Source organism: Dendrobates tinctorius, unplaced genomic scaffold (assembly GCF_039654945.1).
Source record: "Dendrobates tinctorius isolate UK_male_01 unplaced genomic scaffold, ASM3965494v1 ptg000060l, whole genome shotgun sequence".
In the NCBI taxonomy this organism is placed as follows: Eukaryota; Metazoa; Chordata; class Amphibia; order Anura; family Dendrobatidae; genus Dendrobates; species Dendrobates tinctorius.
Genome location: NW_027361728.1, coordinates 24,232,422 through 24,258,000, shown reverse-complemented (window position 1 = coordinate 24,258,000; position 25,579 = coordinate 24,232,422). Strand labels below are relative to the sequence as shown.

At 45.7% G+C, this 25,579-nt stretch overlaps 1 protein-coding gene across 3 annotated transcripts in view; it reads right to left on the bottom strand.

The window, feature by feature from the left end:
- Positions 1-25,579, bottom strand: part of GNB4 (G protein subunit beta 4) — a 220,355-nt gene that overhangs the window by 22,087 nt on the left and 172,689 nt on the right. For all 3 annotated transcript variants that reach the window (XM_073578791.1, XM_073578792.1, XM_073578790.1), the window contains 4 exons: positions 2,101-2,209; positions 936-974; positions 735-841; positions 245-308 (listed from right to left, as the gene is read on the bottom strand). In XM_073578791.1, coding sequence (XP_073434892.1) covers positions 245-308; positions 735-841; positions 936-974; positions 2,101-2,157 — 267 coding nt within the window. In that variant the 5' untranslated portion in view covers positions 2,158-2,209. The remainder of the gene's footprint in view (positions 1-244; positions 309-734; positions 842-935; positions 975-2,100; positions 2,210-25,579) is intronic.

Below are 25,579 nucleotides of genomic sequence, written 5' to 3'. Positions count from 1 at the left end.
AAGTCTCCCAGATAGCGGCCATCGCTTCTGACAATTGGCAGTCCTTCTGAAGGTCGCCATGTGAGATCTCATAAGACACCCAGCCTGCGACTGGTGATGGTCCTCTGCACAATACACTGCAGTATTACAGTGCACTACAGTGACAAATACCATAAGCTCACTAAGCAAAAAACAAACCCTCACACAGGGCAAGCGATGAAGAAAATTAAGTTACAAATTTTTATTTATCCAACAGTAAATGTACCTTGTTTGTTGTATAACTGTCCCAGATAATCAATTTCCCATCTTGAGATGCACTCACTAATAGCCTAGGGAGAGACATAATACAAGCATGAGAGATCGGACAAACAATGGAACAGTTTTATACTTGACTGAAGATCTAAAGAAACGAAGTTCTTGTAGGATCCTTCCTGGGATTCACAAAGAAGTCATAAGGCAAAGGATCTAACAGATCCTACTACCCGTCCAGATAAATGGCTTCTACTACCATTTACATGATCCAACCATCTTTAAGTTCTTTTTGACCTTGCGTTCACAGGACTGAACGTGCGGCTGACAAACGAGAATTTTAGGCCATCACAATACAATGAAAGACAAAAGAGGAAATGGTTCTCTGACATCTCAACCTCAGGCAATGATGGAGCCCAAGTGTAAAAGTTAAGAGAGAAGAACACTTCTGCAAAGCTCCATATCTGAATATGGAAATACCCCACCCGATCTAGGGAAACACATACCTCGAATCCGAGCCCCAGTGCATGGCATAAATTTTAGCTAAGTGACCTCGCAATGTGCGTCGAGTTCGCATTTGGATTCGACCTACGGAGTCCAAACTGGTTGTGATCTATTGTGACGAGGAAATTAAAAAAGAGAGAACGGTTAGAGAGGAATCGTGGATGAAAGTGGTCGGTATACTCACAGAGGACAGCACAACGTACCTGGACGAGGGTTGTGTCGCTGCATGCTTTCCGGGCATCCTACAACAAGAAGTAATTGCAACGTGTCAAAGACGCAATAATCCAGACGACATACCCACGGCATGAGCAGAACATGACATTCTGCACAACCAACGGAGTCGCAGATCACCACAACTGTGCAGGGAACGGATTCTGCCTAGGGGTCGCTAAAGAGCAGGGAAGAGCATCTAAAAGGAGGATTTATGGTTAAACGGGAGCTGCCATTTATACAAGTCTAGGGTACACCAAGTCACCACAAGACCACGTCTAATTACACGTTAAAGGGATTGCCTGATTGGTGGGTTGGTCCAACCCTAGGTCCACCACCTAACATTGACAGCCTGTCCTAAGATTGGGCCATCGATTATAGGCAAAGTGTGAATTAAGCAGAAACCTGAAAAATAGAGGGTAAAAAACACAAACCTGTAATTTACCTGTCTTTAAAGGGGTTATCCATCTTCATGGGACAATGTATTTTATTAATTTCATTTTTTTTTTACTTAAATTCATAAATTTTGGGTTAAAAATAATTTTTGCAACTGAGTTTAAGAATTTAGCACTATTTTCCTTGTATAGCCTCAATGTTGCGTTATCACTGGCTGCAGAAGTAGTTAGCTGAGAATCCAGTCAGCCCGCAGATTTATGCGAACAGACCACAGCAAAATTGAATGTGAGGGGAGAGGGGAACAGCCTGTAAAAGCCAAATGGTGCAAAGTTCTTAATGAAACCCATTTGCAAATATGGTTTTAGAACATGGATTTAAAAGAAAAAAAAAAAAAAAAGCCCCGAAAGGTGGATAAGCAGCTTTGAAAGTTTTTGTCCCCATTTAAATAAAACAGATGGAAAACATTTGTATGCTCACATCTGTGTCAGAGGGCACCACAGTGAAACTAAGGGAATCCCATTATGAGGCAATGGGAGTCGCTAGTTGGCACCGATGTCTGGAGTGTTATGGATCAGGCGCTGTGTTCTAGCACCTGCTCACAATGGAGACCTTGACACAAGTGTGAACAGAGCCTTAAACTGATAAGATCAATGACAAACGGATCTGATAAGAATCTACTTCTCTATACAATCCAAAGCCCAGCTAATTCCTTGGTAGAACAGGGTCAGGCGTATGTGCAATATCCCAAAATCAAAGTCTTACTCGGATCTGATTCCGCAGCTGCTCGGCTTCTTGCCGTAACTGTTCCAGTTCACTCATCTTGTAAGCCTGGAACTATTACACGCCCCAGCCACTAACAGCAAGAACAGATCTAGAAAGAAACCAGGGAGTACAGATTACACACACACATACGGTACATCATATAAACCACACATTATAGATATACATACAATATCCGGTTTGTAGTAAAGCACATTGGGCGCCAGTCTGTTCGCTCGTCACACAGATTTGTTGGAGATGATGTGTATTTGCCTTATTTGTTGAGATTTATTTGCACATATGTGAAAATGGTCATTTATATAGCAGGTTAAAAAAATGAATCTCAGAGAGACAGTTTGTGGACTTTCCGCCTGTCCTCTGCTACCTTTCCTGACATTATTGACAGTTCACTCCACCAAAGGTAGTCTAGCCTTTCATTCACACTGCACATTACCAAGAACCATTTTAGGACACGTTTCTGATGTAGCGCCCATAACCTGAGTCTAGGAGTGTAGGGACCTCCGTAGATGTAAATCTAGAGGAAATTCTATTAGCTGACCACTATAGTAAAGCCCTAAGAGCTGTCAGTGACAAAGTGTGCGAGTCAGTGATGGCCAGTGACACGTTTGTGGCGTCCATGTGATGTAGACAGACAGACATGTCCTCATACGCCAACAGGTTTGTGTGCACACAGATCCCGACTGTAGCGCACGCTCTGGGCCTTCCTCACCAGGAGGCAAAACAGGAAAGGATCTTGGGTTCAACCTTGATCTGAGGTCAGGGAGCCATTGTCTTCCCCCTTGTGCAGCTCTGGAAGTGTATGAAGCAGAGGTGCCTCCATCGGACATCAGCATAAAAACAGGAAACCGTCTGCCCCGCCTCTGGTAAGGAAGCAAACGCCGCGTTACCCTGCGCTTCCAGTCCTCACATAGTAACTGACAGATAGGGACAGTCATACGGGAACGAAGCAGAAGCCTAATGACACGGCCACAGCACCACCTCAAATGTAGTCACCTGGCCAGGGAAAGCCTACACCGGAATACATTGCTAATTAAGGCTTTGGACAATTAAAAGAGCAAGTGCCAGTCGACAGGCAAAGGAGGACAGTCTGAAGGAGACCACATGACATGGAGGTCGCCTCATCAGTCTGGTGATCCTAACCTGAGCTCAGAGATCTCCTGACTCCCAACTCACAGGAGAGGAGAGCTGCGCGGTCATTACATACAATTCTCTGGATCCCAGGTATCAGGGAATAATGCCCCAATATACTAGGGTAGATGTAGACCTTCTCTGGGGGAATGTGGGGTCATCCCCCACCCATTGTTTTGTGTAATGCTGCTTTCTTACAATTGGACATCTTACGGGGGAAACCGCAAATGACCCTAGAGAATAATCTCTGGTAACGCCCCCTCGGTTTAAGACCAAATTAGCAAATTAGGCACCCAAAAGTTTAAAAGCCAATATCTCTGCCATAGTAAGTATAATAAAAAAAAAAAAAAAAAAAAAAAAAAAAAAAAAATGTATTCGGCTCCTCAGTTACTTTATCATGAGGTAACCCATTTGACAATGAACAGTTCACTTTAAACTTGCCCAAATCATGTGTTTATGGACCTCACTAGTGATGAGCTCAATTGCTCATTGCCTAGGGTGCCCAGGTATGCACACCGTATCGCGGGTGCTCGTGTCCCCGCATGTTTCACAGCTGTTCACCACAAAACATCTGGGGACTGCTCATGTTTGTCGGGCAACTCCCGCATATTCTGTGGCTGTCTAACACCAGCGAAACATGCAGGTGCGGGGACGTGAACTGTAATACTCTGTGCATACCAGAGCACCCTAAGCGAGAACCTGTGACGGAAACTTGAGCTCATCACTAGACCTCTCTTTATTCACAGGGGTGGTCATGTTATGACAAGAACTTTCCCTAAACTTACCGCAAAACTGGAAGAATTGGAAAATAGAGGCCTAGTCCAAATTCTGAAAGTGATCCCTGTGCCATTGTCCCTCCACCTCAAAGTTTTACAGTAGTAATTCCAATATTGCTCCCAAAACACCAATGGAGGAATGCCACTTCCCATATGAATTATTTCTGTATATCCATGGCATGGTTCCTTAAAGAGGCCATGTAACCAGCCACAGGATGTTGCTGTGAAGGGGGAGTTCATGACAATGGGGAACAGAAAGTTCCCCTATACGAAGAGAGCAGTAGTGAGCATGTGTGACCATGTTTATATTCACCGACTACAAGAACTGTGGTCACACAGGCATTCTGGAACCCTCCATCAGGATAAGTGGGAGTTTCAAATGAAGGTGATCATACATCTGTCACCTGTCCTGTGGAAAGGTGACAATGGGCACACATTGCTTCAGGTTACTTAACCAGTCACCATGCATGGCAAGCAACTCAGAGCATATACATGGGGTAAGGGGGTATTGACACACCCAGTGTTCCTTCATTATTTCTGGCTCCTCTCCGAGGTTCTGTATGTAGTGTTGTCCGCCATGTTCTGATGAAAGGTGAACGCTACATGGGAGGTGCTCAACAGTCGCCTGCTAAGGAACAACATTGCGGGGAAGCCGTAGTAGAGCTGCTGAGAAGTCATGTACTATTGTGCCAGTCACGGTCTGAGACTAATAATATAGCAAGATGCCAATAGTACAGAGGTATGCAATCGTGTGCCATTATATGGCTGTAGGTAATTATTCAACCCCCGTTGTATATTAGATTAGCACAATTTACACACTTTCTGCGGCTTGCAACATCACAATTTATATAGCACAACACAACTAAAGGTTTCTCCAAATCCAGCAAAGAATGGCACTTTGGCTATTCAGACCGAGATGTGTGCAGGTGCAAGTTGTCAGACCCACACCGTGCCCATATTGGTGGCCCATCCATAAGATCTGTGTGACCAGACCACCCAATTTACTTTTTGGATTATTGAAAATTATGAGAAATGGGCCAACATCCCACACTAGTGATGAGCGAACGTGCTCGGCTAAGGACTTCTCTGGGCATGCTCGGGTGCTAACAGTCTTCGGCGTGCTAAAAAGAGGTTAGAGCCCCTGCGACTGCACATGTCGCGGCTTTTTGACAGCTGTAATACATGCAGGGATTGCCCAACAGCAGCAAGACAAAGACTCAGAACAACTCTTGAGCACACCGAAGACACTCAATTAGCACACGAGCATGCTATCCCAGCATGATCACTCATCACTCTTCCTCAGGAACACTGGTAGAAGCTGGCGTCTGACTATACATCACGTTTACAGCAGGTGATAACAGCCATAGACCTGTCTACCAAGTGCTAAAGATGCTTGTCATGAAGGGGCTAAACAAGTCCAAGATTGCAATAGTCATCAACAGTGGCATAACGCTGCAGAATTTGGAGAAACCACTTGTTATATCAGTTCTGTTCAGATGTTTATATGGTTGTCTCATTAGTTTATCGCAGGTTTGTAAATTCAGGGCTGAGGAGTCGGAGCTCATTTTGGTGGCGTAGACTCCTAAAATATATAATAAATTGGGTACAGTAGTTCAATGCAGAATGTGCTGAATATTTTTTCATAGGAATTTGGGAAAGTTATGAAATGTCCTATAAATGGCTGTTCTATTCCTGATCTAAGGCTACATTCACACACAGCGTTTTTCCTGCGTTTTTTGAGGATACGTTTTTCAGCTGCAAATGCAGATCAGCTTTTTAAAAAACTGCATCACCTGAAAGGTTTTTGAGCTCATAATGTTTTCAATAGCAAAAGCAGATTAGAAATCTGCTCTATCCATCCATATCTGTCTATCCATATATTATCTGTACCAAAAAGAATGAAAGCCGGGTAGCACACAGACTAACACTTTTTTTTTTTTTTTTAGCACCAGTCAGGGACACCTCATAGCTGCCCAAAAGGACGCCCAGGACAGGCATTGCTCGTCTTCAGTAACACATCAATTGATAGTTGGAATAAATAGACTGCATTCATCACCACATCTTCTTAAGGTGCAGGCTTTATTTTCAAGTGTAGGGGTGTGCAGTATGAGGTTCTGCAGCAGCTGAGGTGTGCAGTATGAAATTCTGCGGAACAGCATGAGGTTCTGCCCCCCCCCCCCCCCAGGTTTGATCCTGGCTACGCCCATGGTGTGAATGTAGCCTGAGGATCTAGGCTTTGTCATAGCTGAGATAAGTCATAGTGTGTGTGTATATACATATATATATACACACACACACACACACACACACACACACACACATATATATTATATATATATATACACACACACATATACATACACATACACACAGTGCCTACAAGTAGTATTCAACCCCCTGCAGATTTAGCAGGTTTACACATTCGGAATTAACTTGGCATTGTGACGTTTGGACTGTAGATCAGCCTGGAAGTGTGAAATGCACTGCAGCAAAAAAGAATGTTATTTGTTTAATTTTTTTTTAAATTGTGAAAAGTTTATTCAGAGGGTCATTTATTATTCAACCCCTCAAACCACCAGAATTCTGTTTGGTTCCCCTAAAGTATTAAGAAGTATTTCAGACACAAAGAACAATGAGCTTCACATGTTTGGATTAATTATCTCTTTTTCCAGCCTTTTCTGACTATTTAAGACCCTCCCCAAACTTGTGAACAGCACTCATACATGGTCAACATGGGAAAGACAAAGGAGCATTCCAAGGCCATCAGAGACAAGATCGTGGAGGGTCACAAGGCTGGCAAGGGGTACAAAACCCTTTCCAAGGAGTTGGGCCTACCTGTCTCCACTGTTGGGAGCATCATCCGGAAGTGGAAGGCTTATGGAACTACTGTTAGCCTTCCACGGCCTGGACAGCCTTTGAAAGTTTCCTCCCGTGCCGAGGCAAGGCTTGTCCGAAGAGTCAAGGCTAACCCAAGGACAACAAGAAAGGAGCTCCGGGAAGATCTCATGGCAGTGGGGACATTGGTTTCAGTCAATACCATAAGTAATGTACTCCACGGCAATGGTCTCCGTTCCAGACGAGCCCATAAGGTACCTTTACTTTCAAAGCGTCATGTCAAGGCTCGTCTACAGTTTGCTCATGATCACTTGGAGGACTCTGAGACAGACTGGTTCAAGGTTCTCTGGTCTGATGAGACCAAGATCGAGATCTTTGGTGCCAACCACACACGTGACGTTTGGAGACTGGATGGCACTGCATACGACCCCAAGAATACCATCCCTACAGTCAAGCATGGTGGTGGCAGCATCATGCTGTGGGGCTGTTTCTCAGCCAAGGGGCCTGGCCATCTGGTCCGCATCCATGGGAAGATGGATAGCACGGCCTACCTGGAGATTTTGGCTAAGAACCTCCTCTCCTCCATCAAGGATCTTAAGATGGGTCGTCATTTCATCTTCCAACAAGACAACGACCCAAAGCACACAGCCAAGAAAACCAAGGCCTGGTTCAAGAGGCAAAAAATCAAGGTGTTGGAGTGGCCTAGTCAGTCTCCTGACCTTAACCCAATTGAAAACTTGTGGAAGGAGCTCAAGATTAAAGTCCACATGAGACACCCAAAGAACCTAGATAACTTGGAGAAGATCTGCATGGAGGAGTGGGCCAAGATAACTCCAGAGACCTGTGCCGGCCTAATCAGGTCTTATAAAAGGCGATTATTAGCTGTAATTGCAAACAAGGGTTATTCCACAAAATATTAAACCTAGGGGTTGAATAATAATTGACCCACACTTTTATGTTTAAAATTTTTTAACATTTAACTGAGCAACATAACTTTTTGGTTTGTAAGATTTATGCATCTGTTAATGAATCCTGCTCTTGTGTGAAGTTTGAAGGCTCTAACTTATTTGCATCTTATCAAACCTGCTAAATCTGCAGGGGGTTGAATACTACTTGTAGGCACTGTATATACACACACACACACACACACACACACACACACAGTACAGACAAAAAGTTTGGACACAGCTTCTCATTCAAAGAGTTTTCTTTATTTTCATGACTATGAAAATTGTATATTCACTCTGAAGTCATCAAGACTGTGAATTAACACATGTGGAATTATATAATTAGCAAAAAAGTGTGAAACAACTGAAAATATGTCTTATATTCTAGGTTCTTCAAAGCAGCCACCTTTTGCTTTGATTACTGCTTTGCACACTCTTGGCATTCTCTTGATGAGCTTCAAGAGGTAGTCACCGGAAATGGTTTTCACTTCACAGGTGTGCCCTGTCAGGTTTAATAAGTGGGATTTTTTGCCTTATAAATGGGGTTGGGACCATCAGTTGTGTTGTGCTGAAGTCTGGTGGATACACAGCTGATAGTCCTACTGAATAGACTGTTAGAATTTGCATTATGGCAAGAAAAAAGCAGCTAAGTAAAGAAAAACGAGTGGCCATCATTACTTTAAGAAATGAAGGTCAGTTCGAAAAATTGGGAAAACTTTGAAAGTGTCCCCAAGTGCAGTGGCAAAAACCATCAAGCGCTACAAAGAAACTGGCTCTCGTGAGGACCGCCCAGGAAAGGAAGACCAAGAGTCACCTCTGCTGCGGAGGATAAGTTCATCCTAGTCACCAGCCTCAGAAATCGCAGGTTAACAGCAGCTCAGATTAGAGACCAGGTCAATGCCACACAGAGTTCTAGCAGCAGACATCTCTACAACAACTGTTAAGAGGAGACTTTGTGCAGCAGGCCTTCATGGTAAGATAGCTGCTAGGAAACCACTGCTAAGGACAGGCAACAAGCAGAAGAGACTTGTTTGGGCTAAAGAACACAAGTAATGGACATTAGACCAGTGGAAATCTGTGCTTTGGTCTGATGAGTCCAAATTTGAGATCTTAGGTTCCAACCACCGTGTCTTTGTGCGATGCAGAAAAGGTGAACGGATGGACTCTACGTGCCTGGTCCCACCGTGAAGCATGGAGGAGGTGTGTGATAGTGTGGGGGTGCTTTGCTGGTGACACTGTTGGGGATTTATTCAAAATTGAAGGCATACTGAACCAGCATGGCTACCACAGCATCTTGCAGCAGCATGCTATTCCATCCGGTTTGTGTTTAGTTGGACCATCATTTATTTTTCAACAGAACAATGACCTCAAACACACCTCCAGGCTGTGTAAGGGCTATTTGACCAAGAAGGAGAGTGATGGGGTGCTACACCAGATGACCTGGCCTCCACAGTCACCAGACCTGAACCCAATCGAGATGGTTTGGGGTGAGCTGGACCGCAGAGTGAAGCCAAAAGGGCCAATAAGTGCTAAGCATCTCTGGGAACTCCTTCAAGACTGTTGGAAGATCATTTCCGGTGACCACCTCTTGAAGCTCATCAAGAGAATGCCAAGAGTGTGCAAAGCAGTAATCAAAGCAAAAGGTGGCTACTTTGAAGAAACTAGAATATAAGACATGTTTTCAGTTGTTTCAGACTTTTTTGTTAATTATATATTGCCACATGTAATTCATAGTTTTGATGCCTTCAGAGTGAATCTACAATTTTCATAGTCATGAAAATAAAGAAAACTCTTTGAATGAGAAGGTGTGTCCTAACTTTTGGTCTATACTGTATATATGCAATCGATATTATACAGTGTATTACATATTTATAATTTATTACAGTTTGTGTTCTAAAGTTGTATTCCAATAAATAGATATTATGTTCTACCTAAATATCTTGATTATTGGATCATAGAAATTATCAAATGTCTGGTGTTCACATTGTACTACAATTTTCCATTTAAATATAAGCAATATATGTGGGAGTCGGAGTCGTGGATTCGTAGTCGGTGTAAGGGAAATTGAGGAGTCGGAGGTTTGGCTTACAGACTCCACAGCCCTGTGTAAATTTGCTAATAAAGCCAAGTTTCAAAGAATTTTAACCCCTTAATGAACGGAGCTTCCCCCCCCCCCTCCCCGGTTTTGCATTTTCGTTTTTCGCTCCTTCTTCCCAGAGCCATAACTTTTTTTATTCTTCCGTCAATATGGCCATGTGAGGGCTTATTTTTTGCGGGACGAGTTATACTTTTGAAGGACATCATTGGTTTTAGCATGTCGTGTACTCGAAAATGGGAAAAAAAAATTCCAAGTGCGGTGAAATTGCAAAAAAAAAAAAAAAAAAAAAAATATATAATGCAATCCCACACTAACTTTTTTTTTTTTGCTAGGTTCACTAAATGCCAAAACTGACCTGACATTATGATTCTCCAGGTCATTACGAGTTCATAGACACCAAACAGGTCTAGGTTATTTTTTGTCTAAGTGATGAAAAAATTCGAAAGTTTGCTAAAAAAAAAATATATAAATTTTGCGCCATTTTCCAAGACCCGTAGCGTCTCCATTTTTCGTGGTCTCGGGTTGAGTGAGGGCTTATTTTTTACACGCCGAGCTGACGTTTAAGGATACCATTTTTCATCGTCCATTATTGCATTGAACTGCAGTGTCGCAGCAAAAAAAAAAAAAAAAAAAGTAATTCTGGCGTTTCGATTTTTTTCCCCCCGCTATGCCGTTCAGTGATCGGGTTAATCTTTTTTTTATTGATCGAGTGATTCTAAACGTAACGACACCAATGTGATTTTTTTTATTCTTTTATTTTTTAATGGGGTGATTTAAACTTTTTTTTTTTTTAAACTTTTTTATTTTGGCATGCTGACCACAGGGTGGCGCTCATAGCAATCCAGCATAAACCACCATAGAGGTCTCAGGAGACCTCTGGTTGTTATGCCAACGCATCGCTGACCCCCGATCACATGATGGTGGTCGGCGATGCACGCATTTCCAGCCCGGCGGCCGGAAGTGCTGGTTAAATCCTGCCGTCAGCGTTTGACAGTGGGATTTAAACTAGATAATAGCCGCAGGATGATCGCGATTCCACCTGCGCCTATTGCGGGCACATGTCAGCTGTTCAAAACAGCTGACATGTACTGGCTTTGATGCCAGCTCACCGCTGGCGCCATCAAAGCGGGGGGAATGCCATTGGACGTACTATTCCATCCAATGGCATTAAGGGGTTAAATTGCTGTATTTAGATTCACATACATAAACGCATTATGACACTGGCATTTACACTTCTGTACTTGGCACAGTAGTACATGACTACTCTAGACAGCAGCGATGGCATTGCAAGGGGCACACTGACGTATGACTGATGGTAGGTTCCATGTATACCTTTCATACGTTATATGATGGCATAACTTACACGTCCCTCCGATTTCATCCTTGAGACGTGGGCTACCGATGGTTATGTAAATCTATGGCCGACGCGCTATTGACCTTATCCAAATCATTCTTTGTAACCTTATAAGTAGAGATGAGCGAATATGTTCAGGTTCCCTCTTATTTGGCAAGCTATAGCCCTTGCTGAATAAGTTGCAGAGGGAACCCGGATACATGGATCGCGTCAGCTGATCGACGCCGCAGCTGCATGTGTCGCGGCTGTGTCACAGCACATGCATGGAGAGCCTGTATGTTCGGCTCTCCACGCATGCACTGTGACACAGCCGTGACACATATAGCTGCGGCGCCGATCGGCTGATCAGCCGAAGCGATCCAGGAAGCCGGGTTCCCTCTGCAGCTTATTCAGCAAGCGCTATAGCTTGCCAAATAAGAGGGAACCTGAACATATTCGCTCATCTCTACTTATAAATTCCTTTTTATGAGTTCGACAGCTACATGTGACGTCTCATAAATCACGTGTTGTAGATTCCTTCTTTCCATATACTTACACTGATGGATGGGGAATATACATTCTTGTTAATTAAAAGATGTGCATTTTACTTATTTATTGTCACATATTTGAATCCCTCCTTATCGTAGTCCCTTATTGCGGTGTATTAGGTAGCTTTACTATTTGTCCATGGATTTTTTTTTTCTCTTTCTACTATGTATTACTACACAATCTTGTTATGGATAGATCTATTTATTAGCGTTCTCTACACTTCTTCAATGTCATTTAGTAACTAGCTAGGTTACTTTATACCATGATCTATATACTGTCAGGATACGATTCATTTATGCAATTGATTCCCCCCCCCCCGCATATTTCCTCCCCACTCACTTGTGTTTCAGGCTGTGTGCCCACGTTGCGTTTTTCAAGCATTTCTGCCGCGGCAAAACCGCCACAGAAACGCTTAAAAAACACTAGTTAAAATGAATTCCCATGCAATCCTATGGGATTCCACAGTTGTTGTGCCCATGCTGCGGATTTTTCCGCTGCTGAATCACATTGCAGAAAAATACGCAGCATGTCCATTAATTTGGTGGAATCGCGGAGATTCCGCCACCATAGGATTACATTAAAACGCTCACTTTACGCATGTGGCCATGCCCACCATACGTAAAGTGAGTGCTTCATGTGCAGATGGTACCCAGGGCATGGAGGAGAGGAAACTCTCCTCCATGCCCTGGGTACCATATTCCTGTTAAAAATAGAATTAAAATAAAAAAATAGGAATATACTTACCCTCTGTCAGCCCCCATAGTCCTCCTGATCCTCAGCTGCGCACGCGGCGGCTTTGTTCCCAGGCGTGACCGCTACGTCAGAGGTCATTCTCGCAATGAATCACTGGGAAAGGAACTTGCCGACGGCGCCACCGAGGAGGAGATCGGGGGCCGACAGGAGGTGAGTATATCCATTTTTTTTTTTTTTAATTGTTTTTAACATTCTATCTTTTATAAGTGCTGTCAATCACTTTCCAAGCCATGCTCCAAATTATTTGGAAAAGCGCTTGAATTCCGCAAGCTAAAAAAGCTTGAATAACGTTTGTTTTGCGGGAAAACGCATGCGAATTCTGCATGCGTTTTACCAGCGGAGGGGGAGCTGCAGAAATGCTGCAGACAATTCTGCAAAGTAGACACAGCCTCAATGAGGTTTTTATTCATTTTTTGTTTTAGTCTGTTATTCACTAAAGATTATTTATGTTTATACATTAATGGTCTCTATTGAATATTTTAAACTGCAGGAGCAGAAGTCCATAGGCAGGCCCTGTAAGAAGAAAAAAAAATCCCCAAAAAATTAACTCCCAATTCGCAAGTTGCAAAAAAGTATAATTGCAACAAAGTCGTGACTGCGTAAAATGTAAAAGAAAACAAGAATGCAATGATTTGGAAACTTCAGTCATGTTTACACCAGATCAGTTAGAAAGTGAATATTAGACATTTTCTCATTTAATTTTTTTTTTTTTTAAAGTACCGTACTCATTTACAAATTGATGGAAGTAACATCTTAAACTGTTGACAACACTAGTTACCAAGTTACCAGATAGAGAAGCGCGACCACATGGCCTGGCAGACCACTGAATGGATGAAAACTAAGACTGGAAGAAGGGCCACCGCCATGGGGTCTTACAGACAACGCTGAAGGCATCTTCCAAGCCACTGACTACAATGGTTTCCTCGATTTTAACAGAGCGGTAATTTAGAACTGTGAGGCCGATCGAAAATGGATATGTCTGACTGTGGTTGCAAGAAATAAATACGGACATGTAAAGATCTCCATAGACTAAAATGTATGTGTCATATCGAGAGAACACAGTCTAAGGTCTCATTCACACGTCAGTGTTTCCAGGAGTGGAACTTGGAGGAAAACTACAATAGAAAGGCCGACATCCGCTCTGTGTCTGAGACACTCCTGGCTTTGGCATCCAAATACTGAGGTCTGAATGAAGCCTTACAGTCGGATGGGAATAATAATGGGTTTTAGTGACCCAATTACCAATATCTCTATTAATAAAGGTTTTTTTTCCCCCAGGAAGGTCACATGACACTGCCCTCTCCAATTAGTTGACAGGTAGGGTGCTGACAGTCAGTGCCCAACTAATAGGATATTGCTTGCTACCCCATAAAAAGAAAAAAAAAAGAAAAACCCCAACATCTCACTCACCTGTCCGCCACCCCAGCCGTCTCCGATGGCCACTGCCCATCCACGAGCTGGTGTCTTCACTCTAACAGGACCTCCATCCGCAACAGGCCTCAGAGGTGACGGCAGCGTAAAGTTACAACAGGTTATTACTACCTGAGAGTGCTGGTTGGGGCGAAGTCCTGTTCTAGAAGACACCGGTGTGAAACTGTGGAAAGAAGCAGCCCCCGGTGACCGGACAGTGAGTGAAGTGCACCCAGGGTATCAGGACTTGATGAGGCCGTCAGTTTGCTGAATTCTTGTGGAGTGAAATTGCCAAAAAACACACACACCCCTCTAGAGAACAAAGATTATTGCAAACATTAAAATTCTCCCATCTCTAATCACATTTTTAATCTCCATTGACTTCTATGGAAAAAGCATTTGGACGGGAAGCGATCAAGGATTTTGTACCAGTTTTCTGGCTTCTTACGTCATATGTTATGATGCTTTTGCCACTTCTGAAGTGTGGGTGGGAAAGGGACTCGATATAAACTGGACTTATGAATTGCAACGAAGACAAAAAAAAAAAAAAAAAATAATCTTAACTCCAATATGAAGAGTTGAAATTGGAGGCCCAGCCCCACACAGAAACCTTACATGTAAAGAAGCACCCCATTTATCTAACACCGATAAATTAGGGGCAAAACAGCAGGCTTCCAAAATTCCCCTCATGGTAAATCTGCCTGCACCCATTCTCTACTAGGGTGGAAGGGGCATATGATCAGACAGCTGGGACACGGCAGTACAGAAAGGGAGGACATTGTGTACATCTAATGGCGAGGCGTTCTATACACATGCAAGATATAATAACCCTTATAACTGTTAGCATGGAGACATTTAGCGCAAAAGTGGATTGGCAAAGTCATGGCTTGCCCTACTTGCCAAATATCCAGGTGCGTACATGTAATGGGGACGCTACTGCAGAATCTGCATGGCCCCATACATTATAAATTAATCATCGCCAAATCGTGGAGCCAGCAATTGGGAGTGAACAGAGCAGCGAAGTCCTAAGCTGACACACACCAAGGAGAATCTCACACTTATCCCAGGTCATCAGGCTATAGAATCCAGGGAGCCAGGCAGAACATTTCCTCAGATGCAGTATGCTTTTCTTGAAGATTTAAAGTGGTAGTCATAAGGAGAAAAAAACTACTTTACAGGAGAAGCCATATGCAAATCAGGCTTGTGGTGCACTGGGGCGTGTCAATGCACTAGTAAGAAGACATCCAAGTGCACTTGCAGTCAGATTTGCATGCGGCTTCTCCGCTGTAATTCTCACAAGTGTCACATTGGATCTCTGCAACAAAGGCACTATTTTTATTAAGAGACAAGCACCTATACGGGCACGCCAACTCTGCCATGTGATTTTAGGCATCAAGCCAGGTGATTGGGTATTTGTATTTGAGAAAGATGGATTTTTGGTTCTTACCGTAAAATCTTTCTTGGAGCCTTCATTGGGGGACACAGAATACCATGGGTGTATGCTGCTGCTAGGAGGCTGACACTATGCAAAACAAGAAAATTAGCTCCTCCCCGGCAGTATACACCCACCGACAGGCACTGAGCACCTCAGTTGGTGAAAAAGCAGTAGGAAAAGCAACGGAACACTCTAAACATATGTACCAACCAACAAGGGACTCAAAGACCCAACACGGTACAATTTAAACAGGGAGGGTGCTGTGTCCCCCAATGAAGGCTCCAAGAAAGATTTTACGGTAAGAACCAAAAATCCATCTTTCTTTATCGCCTTGTTGGGGGACACAGAATACCATGGGACGTTCCAAAGCAGTCCCAAGGGCGGTAACAGCAATAAGGAACGAAAGAACAGGAAGGGCTTAGGTCGGCCGATGCGCCACCGCCGCCTGTAGAACCTTCCTACCAACAACAGCATCAAACAAGGCCCGGGTATGAACCCTGTAGAACCTCGCAAATGTGTGCAAGGACGACCAGGTCGCAGCCCTGCAAATTTGCAGAGCTGAAGCCTGGTGTCGAGCGGCCCACGAAGCTGCCACAGCCCGGGTGGAGTGAGCTCTCACTCCCGGAGGGGGCCGTTTTTCCTGAAGTCAGTATGCTTCCTGAATGGTAGAACGAATCCAGCGAGCGATCGTGGATTTGGATGCCGGAAGCCCTTTCCGGTGACCTTCAGAGATGACCAGCAATGAATCGGATTGACGAAGTGAAGCGGTCCTAGCGAGGTAGACACGCAAGGCTCTAACATCCAGCTTGTGGAGCGACTTCTCAAGAGGGTGAGAAGGAGCAGGACAAAACGATGGAAGAACGATATCCTCGTTGATGTGAAAGGAGGAAACCACCTTTGGAAGAAAGGCAGGAACGGGCCTGAGGACGACTTTATCCTGATGGAGAACCAGATAAGGAGAACGACATGACAAGGCTGCTAAAGGCCCCGTCACACTAAGCGACTTACCAGCGATCCCGACACCGATATGAAGGTGTCATGATCGCTAGTAAGTCGCTATGTGATCGCTGGTGAGCTGTCACACAGACAGCTTCACCAGCGATCAGCACAGCGATGCCGAGCGCTGGCATCGCTTGCCATCGCTGTAAAAAAATAGAATCAAAATAAAAAATACAGTTATTCTCACCTTACGACGTCCTGTTCAGCCATCCTGCCTCTCTCCACGCTCCGGTCCCAGTGATCCTTTGCACGAATGACCGCGAGATGTCACGGTCTCGAGGGATAACAAAGTCTCGCGGTCATTCGTGCAAAGGATCACTGGGACCGGAGCGTGGAGAGAGGCAGGATGGCTGAACAGGACGTCGGAAGGTTTAGAATAACTTTTTTTACACCTGATCGCTGGTCTCCCGCTGTCACACACAGCAATGCGTGCTGGCCAGCGGGAGACCAGCGACCAAAGAAATGTCCAGAGGTTTCTTCCAGCGATCAGCGATACCGGCAGGGGGGGGCCGCTCGCTGATCGCTGTCACACACAGCGATCTCGCTGGTGAGATCGCTGTTACGTCACAAAACTTGTGACTCAGCAGCGATCTCGCTACTGAGATCGCTTAGTGAGACGGGGCCTTTACTCCGAAACTCTTCTGATGGATGTAATGGCGATCAAAAAGGTTACCTTCCATGACAGAAGTGACAAAGGAATGTCCTGGATGGGCTCAAACGGCGCCTTTTGGAGAGAGCTAAGAACGAGATTGAGATCCCACGGTTCTATTGGTGAATGAGGAGGAGCCACATGAGCGACTCCTTGGAGGAACGTCTTAACCTGAGGTAAGGAAGCGAGCTCTCTTTGAAAGAGGATAGACAAGGCAAAAACCTGGCCCTTGAAGGTACTGAGAGAAAGACCCGAATCTAAGCCAGACTGGAGAAAACCCAGTATGGACGGAATGGAAAAGGACATTGGAAAAACTTTTTTATCGTCGCACCAACGGAAAAAGGCCTTCCAATGCCTATGGTAAATGCGGGAAGAGGCTGACTTCCTGGCTTTGATCATCGTCTGAATCACCTGGTTGGAAAAACCTGATTCTCTTAGGACTGCGGCCTCAACGGCCATGCCGTTAAATTCAGAGACCGAGAATTCTCGCGGTAAAGGGGGCCTTGCGAGAGAAGATCCAGACGGTCTGGAAGCTTCCAGGGAACGTCCGCGAGCATATTCACCAGTTCCGCATACCAAGGCCTTCTTGGCCAGTCTGGAGCCACAAGAATTACAGGAACACCTTCCGATTTTATCTTGACCACTCTTGGGATCAAGGCAAGAGGTGGAAAAAGATAAGGGAGTTGGAACTGGGTCCATGGAATTACTAGGGCGTCGCAAGCGACGGCTAGAGGGTCCCTGGACCTGGCTACGAAGTGCGGAACTTTGTGGTTCATCTGAGATGCCATGAGCTCGATGTCCGGATAACCCCAGCGCTTGCATATCTGATTGAAGACTGAGGGATGGAGAGACCATTCGCCTGACGCTAGGCCTTGATGACTCAGAAAGTCGGCTGCCCAGTTTTCCACCCCTGGAATGTGAACGGCGGAGATTGCTGGGACGTAACGTTCCGCCCAGCGCAGAATCCTGGCTACTTCTGACATGACTTGGCGGCTGCGCGTGCCGCCCTGATGGTTTATGTACACGCCACAGCCGTGGCGTTGTCTGACTGAATGCGGATCGGCTTGCAAACGAGAAGGGGTTGCCAGCGAAGAAGGGCCAGAAAGACTGCTCTGATCTCGAGCAGATTGATTGGAACCCACAGGAAGCTCTTCTTCCTGTGTCCTTGGGCCGTCCTCTGATTAAAAACCGCTCCCCAACCCAGGAGGCTGGCATCGGTGGTGATGACCTGCCACTGAAGCAGAAGGAAGGACCTCCCATGGAGGACTGACGTAGACATTGTCCACCAAGTGAGGGATTGCCTCACTTTGAGAGGGAGGAGAATGGGCCGGTCTAAGGACCTCGTCGTCTTGTCCCAGACTGAAAGGAGGCACAGCTGAAGAGGGCGAAGGTGAAATTGTGCAAAGGGCACTGCTTCCAAGGAAGCTACCATCTTCCCCAGAACTTTCATGTAGAATCGAAGGGGAATGGGCGTTGGCCATTTGAGGGCTCGAATCCCTTTGAACAGAGATGCAAATTTTTCCCTCGGAAGAAACACCCGGGCCAGATTTGTGTCGAATTCCATGCCTAAAAAGGTCAGACGATGAGTGAAGCCGAGAATGGACTTTTCTTTGTTGACCAAACATCCGAGACGGCCGAGAGTATCCAGGGTTATCTGAAGACTTAGGAGACAGTCTTGACGGGACGAGCCCTTGATTAAGAGATCGTCCAGGTAAGGAATGATGAGAATCCCTCTGGATCGAAGGATGGCCATCACATTCGTGAAAACATGGGGGGGGAGCAGAGGCTAGGCCGAAGGGAAGAGCCGTGAACTGGTAGTGACTTTCCTGAATCGCAAACCTGAGATATTTCTGATGCTGCAAGCAAACAGGGATGTGAAGATAGGCATCCAGAATGTCCACAGAGCAGAGAAATTCTCCGGGCTCCATTGAGGCCATCAACGATCGGAGAGACTCCATTTTGAAGTGAAGAATCTTCACGTGGCGATTGAGCAATTTGAGGTCCAGGATTGGCCACAGAGAGCCGTCTTTCTTCGGGACTACGAAGAGATTTGAGTAGAACCCTGAAAACCGTTCGTCTGAGGGAACGGGAACAATCACTCCGGCGGAAAGATGGGAGGAGACGGCCTGAAAGAATCCTGGAATGTGGGACCGTTGTCTTGGAGGTCGAGACAGGAAAAAACACCTGTCTGGCGGGAAAGAAAATTCGATCTTGTAACCGGATACGATGATTTCCCTGACCCAAGTGTCGTCGACAACCGACAGCCAAGCATCCACGAAAAAGGAAAGTCTGCCTCCCACCCTGGAAAAACTTCCAGGTGGGGGTGCCCCGTCACTTGGAGGCAAACCTACCGGAACGGGCACCTGAGGACCTGGAGTATTGTCCTCTAGATCTAGCGGGGAGCGGGCTTGTAAGATGGTTTCTTCTGCTCTCGCTCCCTAGATGCAGAAGGGCGCTCTTGCTGGACAGATCTCTCTGTGGATGAGAACGGACAAAAAGACCTAAAGGGCCGAAAACCCTTTCTGTTAAAAATGTGTCTTGGTCGAGACTGGGGGAGGGAAGTACTTTTACCCCCAGTGGCATCGGAAATTATCTGATCCAGCTTGGCCCCAAAGAGCCTAGAACCATGGAAGGGCAGATTGGTGAGCAACTTTTTAGAGGTGGTATCCGTATTCCATGACTTTAACCAAAGAACTCGGCGTACAGCCACTATATTGCTGTTAGCCCTTGCTACGCAACCGGCCGCATCTAAGGAGGCGGCTAAAAGGTATTTACCCGCATGATTAATTTGATCTGCTAGATCTGCCAGCTCGTACTGGGGAGCTGCCGCTAAGATGCCCCTGCGAAGAATTTTTGCCCAAGCCGAAATGACTTTAGCCACCCAGGAGGAGGCGAAAATAGGGCAGAGGGAGGCGCCGGAGGCCTCAAAGATAGAATCTCTGGCGAAGTCTAACTGCCTGTCTGTTGGATCCTTGAGCGATACCCCGTCTGGAAGGGACAGAACCGTCTTAGAGGCTATGCGAGAAACGGGAGGGTCCACTTCAGGGGCTTTGGTCCATTTTGAAAGCAAATCAGCCTCAAAGGGGTACAGAACATCTAAATACCTGCGGCCCGAGAAGCATTGCTCAGGGTGCTCCCAATGTTTGGCTAGAGTAGTATCGAACTCCTTGTGGTTTGGAAAAGTTTTGGATGGAGGCCTTTTTCGTTTAAATGGAACAGAACATTCCTGAGGAAGGGGCTTGTCCTGCTTAATCTCCAGGGTTTGGAAGATAGCCGAAAGGAGACTATCGACCATATTTCGTGTTTTAGACATGTCATCTGCTTCTGAAATAGATCCTGATTGTGGATCGTCGTCTGACCTAAGGTCATCCTCTGAAGGAGACGGACACCTGGGTGAAGCAGACGGGCCTAGCGAACTGGAAGACGAGCCCGATAGGAGACGCTTCCTAGACATCCTACTCGGCCTGTCCCTCTGAAGGTCGCGGTCAGGTGCGGACAACTCACCTTGAGAGGCGGTCGGTGCAGAGGTGGCTGTAGATAGCTGAGGCAAACCTTCTAGGAACTGGACCAGGGACTGAGAGACTTTGGTTAGATCGGAGACCGACAGACATAGCAACGGCCCATTCTGGGAGAGGGGAAGTGCCCTCATCACGGGAACCTGTGTGCTCCTGAGAGGCCGACATAGCTGAAGGACTGCAGGACGGGCAGAAAGGAGATGGCTGACCCGAAGCCCACTTTTTACAGCGCACAAAGGCGTAATGAGTAGCGGTGGGCCTGAAACAGAGCTCCCTTGCAGAGTTGGGCATAAGGAAAACTGCACTGAATGGCCGCGGGAATTGGGGAAGAACTGCGGAGGAGAGCTAATATTTCTGCCTAGAGCAGAGCCTACCCTAGTTCCGGCGAGCAGCAGAACCGCTGAAGTGTCCCCCAAGCAGCGCAGAAAGCCAGGACTGAATAAGTAGGAAATGCCTGATGAGTTGTGGGCGGAGCTTAGCGGCTGAGCCGCGATTGGAGCTGACATACAAAAAGAGAAAAGGAGCCCTGTGATGGGCTAAAAAAGGCGCAAAGACAGCACGCTCAGAAGGAAGAGGCGCTATGAGAGAGAGCTGAAAACGAAAGCGAAAAAGCCGGCACCGCAGCCCCGTGATGGAATCGCTCAGGAAGGAGAAGAGGTACTGTGCGCGCAGAAAAGCTTTTGAAACCCCTGCCCAGCTGTGACAACTGGGGAGAAAACCCTGTATTTAGCCCTTGAATAAATGTGGAGAGGCGCGCGGCTGATGAGAGCGGCGCCCGTCAGGCAGGGAGAGGGGCGGGAGATTCAAACAGCCTGATGATGTTACCGATGGTTCCTCTGGTAATGCTGCGGGCTGGAGGGATCGTACAGGCACTTACCTGACGCCCCTGAAGAGGATGAACATGGGGGCCTCACAAGGGTAGTGGCAAGCCGCTGGCAACTGTCCTCTGTACTTGCATCTTGCAGAAGACGGCGTTAACCTCTTGATGGCGAGGAAAATCTTGCGATCACCGTCTTCCTCTCAGCCCTGTCCCGAGAGAGGGGTGAGGAGGGGGATTTGGCAAGGACCAGCCACCTGTCCGCATCCCATAGCACCAGAAGGTGATATGGAAAAAAGTCCTGTCAGCGTACTGAGAGTTGCGATGTGGGATCAGCCACACTGCTCGCTCAGCCGCCTGATATGGGAAAGCAAGGTGAACTTCCACCCTGTTTCCCGACTTGAATCTGCAAAACAAAAGACAAAAAGTTAAAAAAGTTCCACTAGAACACCTAAAGGAAAGAAAGGTTAATTGCGGATTTGGGAAGATCCCGATCCGCCTCCTACAAACCCTAAGCACAAACTGAGGTGCCTAGTGCCTGTCGGTGGGTGTATACTGCCGGGGAGGAGCTAATTTTCTTGTTTTGCATAGTGTCAGCCTCCTAGCAGCAGCAGCATACACCCATGGTATTCCATGTCCCCCAATAAGGCGATAAAGAAAAGGAGCTTAACAGTATATACAAACATTATGCACCTCCACACATCTGGTACATGCTGTGGAGCAGTTTCCCAAACACCTGAAGGTACCACCACATTCATCTATTCAGAAGCCAATATGTGAGTTTACACAGCACAGGACCACGCCGTCATCATACAGTACAGGAGACCCATTCACTTCTAGGAGGCATAGCGCACTAACCACCATGGGACCACGCCGCCATCACACAGTATGGAGACGTGTTCTGCCTCCTAGAGGTGAGTGTACTAAACACCATGGGACCACGCCACCATCATACAGTACAGGAGACACGCTCTGCCTCCTAGAGATGAGTGTACTAACCATGGGACCACGCCGCCATCATACAGTTCAGGAGACACATTCACCTCTAGGAGGCAGAGCGCACTAACCACCATGGGGCCACGTCGCCATCCTATAGTACAGGAGGCACGCTCTGCCTCCTAGAGGTGAGAATGTACTAACCATAGGACCACGCCGCCATCATACAGTTCAGGAGACACATTCACTTCTAGGAGGCATAGCGCACTAACCAACATGGGGCCACGCCACCATCATACAGTACAGGAGATGCGCTCTGCCTCCTTGAGGTGAATGTACTAAACACGATGGGACCACACCGCCATCATACAGGAAGGAGACCCACTCTGCTTCCTAGAGGCGAGTGAACTTTGCAGCAGAAATACATAAAAAAAACATTATGCAACTTTGTGAAGGTGCTGGAGGAAACAGGTACAAAAGCAGGGCTGTGGAGTCGGAGTCGTGGAGTCGGTGCTCATTTTGGTGGAGTCGGAGTTGGAGTCGGTATAAAATGGACCGACTCCTAAAATATATAATAAATTGGGTACAGTAATTCAATGCAGGATGTGCTGAATATTTTTTCATAGGAATTTGGGAAAGTTATGAAATGTCCTATAAATGGCTGTTCTATTCCTGATCTAAGGCTACATTCACACACAGCGTTTTTCCTGTGTTTTTTGAGGATACGTTTTTCAGCTGCAAAAGCTGATCAACTTTTTAAAAAACTGCATCACCTGAAAGGTTTTTGAGCTCATAGATAATGTTTTCAATAGCAAAAGCAGATTAGAAATCTGCTCTATCCATTTATCCATATCTGTCTATCCATATCGTATCTGTACCAAAAAGAATGAAAACCAGGTAGTACACCAATATATATTCTGTTCTAATATCTTGATTATTGGATCATAAAAATGATTAAATGTCTGAGGTTCACATTGTACTACAATAAATTTTTCACTTAAATATAAGCAATATGTGTGGGAGTCGGAGTCGTGGAGTCGGAGTCGGTGTAAGGGAAATTGAGGAGTCGGAGTCGCAGGTTTGGCTTACCGACTCCACAGCCCTGTAAAGTGTCAATATCAACAGCAATGTGTGTCCTAAATTGACATGACTCAAGACACCTCTGCAAAGAAGCAGCCAATGCTCCACAGTCTCCATTAAAAACCCAGGCTTTCGTTTTCAACTGCACATGGATACAAAGATTTTACTTTTGGAGAATTGTCCTCCAATCTGAGGAAACAAAAGTGGAACTGAGCAGCCATAAACACTCATGAGGGCAGCACGGTGGCTCAGTGGTTAGCGCTGCAGCCCTGCAGCGCTGGAGTCCTGGGTTCGAATCCCACCAAGGACAACATCTGCATGGAGTTTGTATGTTCTCCCCGTGTTTGCGTGAGTTTCCTCCCACACTCCAAAGACATACTGATAGGGAATTTAGATTGTGAGCCCCATGAGGCACAGTGATGAAAATATGTGCAAAACTGTAAAGCACTGCGGAATATGTTAGCGCTATATAAAAATAAAGATTATTTATTATTATGTCTGAAGGAAACCATAAACACTCATGTCTGAAGGAAAGAGGATGAGACTTGCAAGCCAAAACACCACCCCATCTGCGAAGAACAGGCTGTGGCACCATTATAATGTGGGGAAACTCTGCAGGACGGACTGGTGAACGTCACACAATAGATGGCATTACAAGAGAGGAGATTTATTTGGGGATATTGAAGGAACATCTCAAGACAACGGCCAGGAAGTTACAGATTTGGCACAAATGTTTGCCCCAAATGGATAATGACTCCATCCACACTTTTAATGTTGTCACAAAATGGCTCAAGGACAACAATGTGAAGCTAACCAAGTGGCCATCACAAAGCACTGACCTCTGTCAGAGAATTTTGGGGCAAAATGGAAAAAGCGTGAGCGAGAAAGGTCCACTGAGACCCGACTCTGTTATACCAGTTCTATCAGGAGGAATGGGCCAGAATATTATTGTGAAGCATGGTGAAAGCTGCCTGAAATGCAAGGTAGCTCTACCAGTTTAAAGGCAGTTACCATATACTATCCACATGTATGTAAACTTCTGAGCTGCAAGGAAAGTGATGAAAGAAATAAAAGCAGAAATAAAACATTGCCTTTAGCATTAGGCCTCATTCAGACATCTTTCACGCATGTAAAAAATGGTAGCGGCGTCAGTGTTTTGGATCAGAGTCTCATCAGCTATTTTTACATTTGGAGAAATACATTAAAAGCTTTTCCTATCCTTCGAGTCTCATTCATACATCAGTATTTTTGAAAGCAGGAGTGGAACTTACAAAGAAAAACTCTAAGACTGACCCCTGTTCTGGTTTTAGACATGTGAACAGCACCTTAGACTATAATGAGTACATGTTGCATCCGTGAATATTACATCTAGAATGTGGACGTGTGAATGAGGCATTTTTCAGACCCAGGAGTGGGAATGTGGAGTAGGGTTAAGCTTTAATCAATGGCTATGGTGTCGGGCGCTTGCCATCTGCCAGGTGAATGTGGCCTATGGATACATTTAGGCAGTTTGCACGCAGCCTCCCCAGCACATATGACAATTATAACAGAACCTTGACTAACTTCTTACCTTAAAAAGGAAACATTTTCCTAGATATTGCTCTTTTGGTTCTGGTAGAGACTAAACATCAGAAAATCCTGGAGTCCAGGCATATTTCCATGAATAGTGCTGCACCTATGGTGGGTTCCTCCAGACTAGTGGTGCCAGATTGCATGGTGGCCGCTCAGCTTCCTCCCGCCATGGGAAGAACAAACACTTGGCCAAGAGGAACGGACAGGTTTATGGTGATGTCAGGAGACTTCTCTGTCAGTGGAGCTGACCAGTATCTGTCTATAGCTAGCTTTATACAGCACAATGGCCCTTGCTGATAAGGCAGCCATCGAGATAAGGGCATTATTAATCTGGCACCAGTGAAAAGATTTGCATTAAGCCACCGACACACACTGTGTGCAGCAATGCCCCACCCTGGCATTAACATCGGCTCCTCAATGGTAAAATATTGCATCATTACAGGTCTTCTCACTTTTAAGGTCCACAATTTGGGCAATACAGAAAACATACTGTTAACTTGCAGCAGGAGATGATATGCTGACAGTGCGCTCCATTTGTACTGTGTGCTCAATAACTTGGCAAGGATGGCAACACAATACTCAGACTGGCCGTTGGATCTCCTGACCCAATTGTCACAGCTGCATACAGA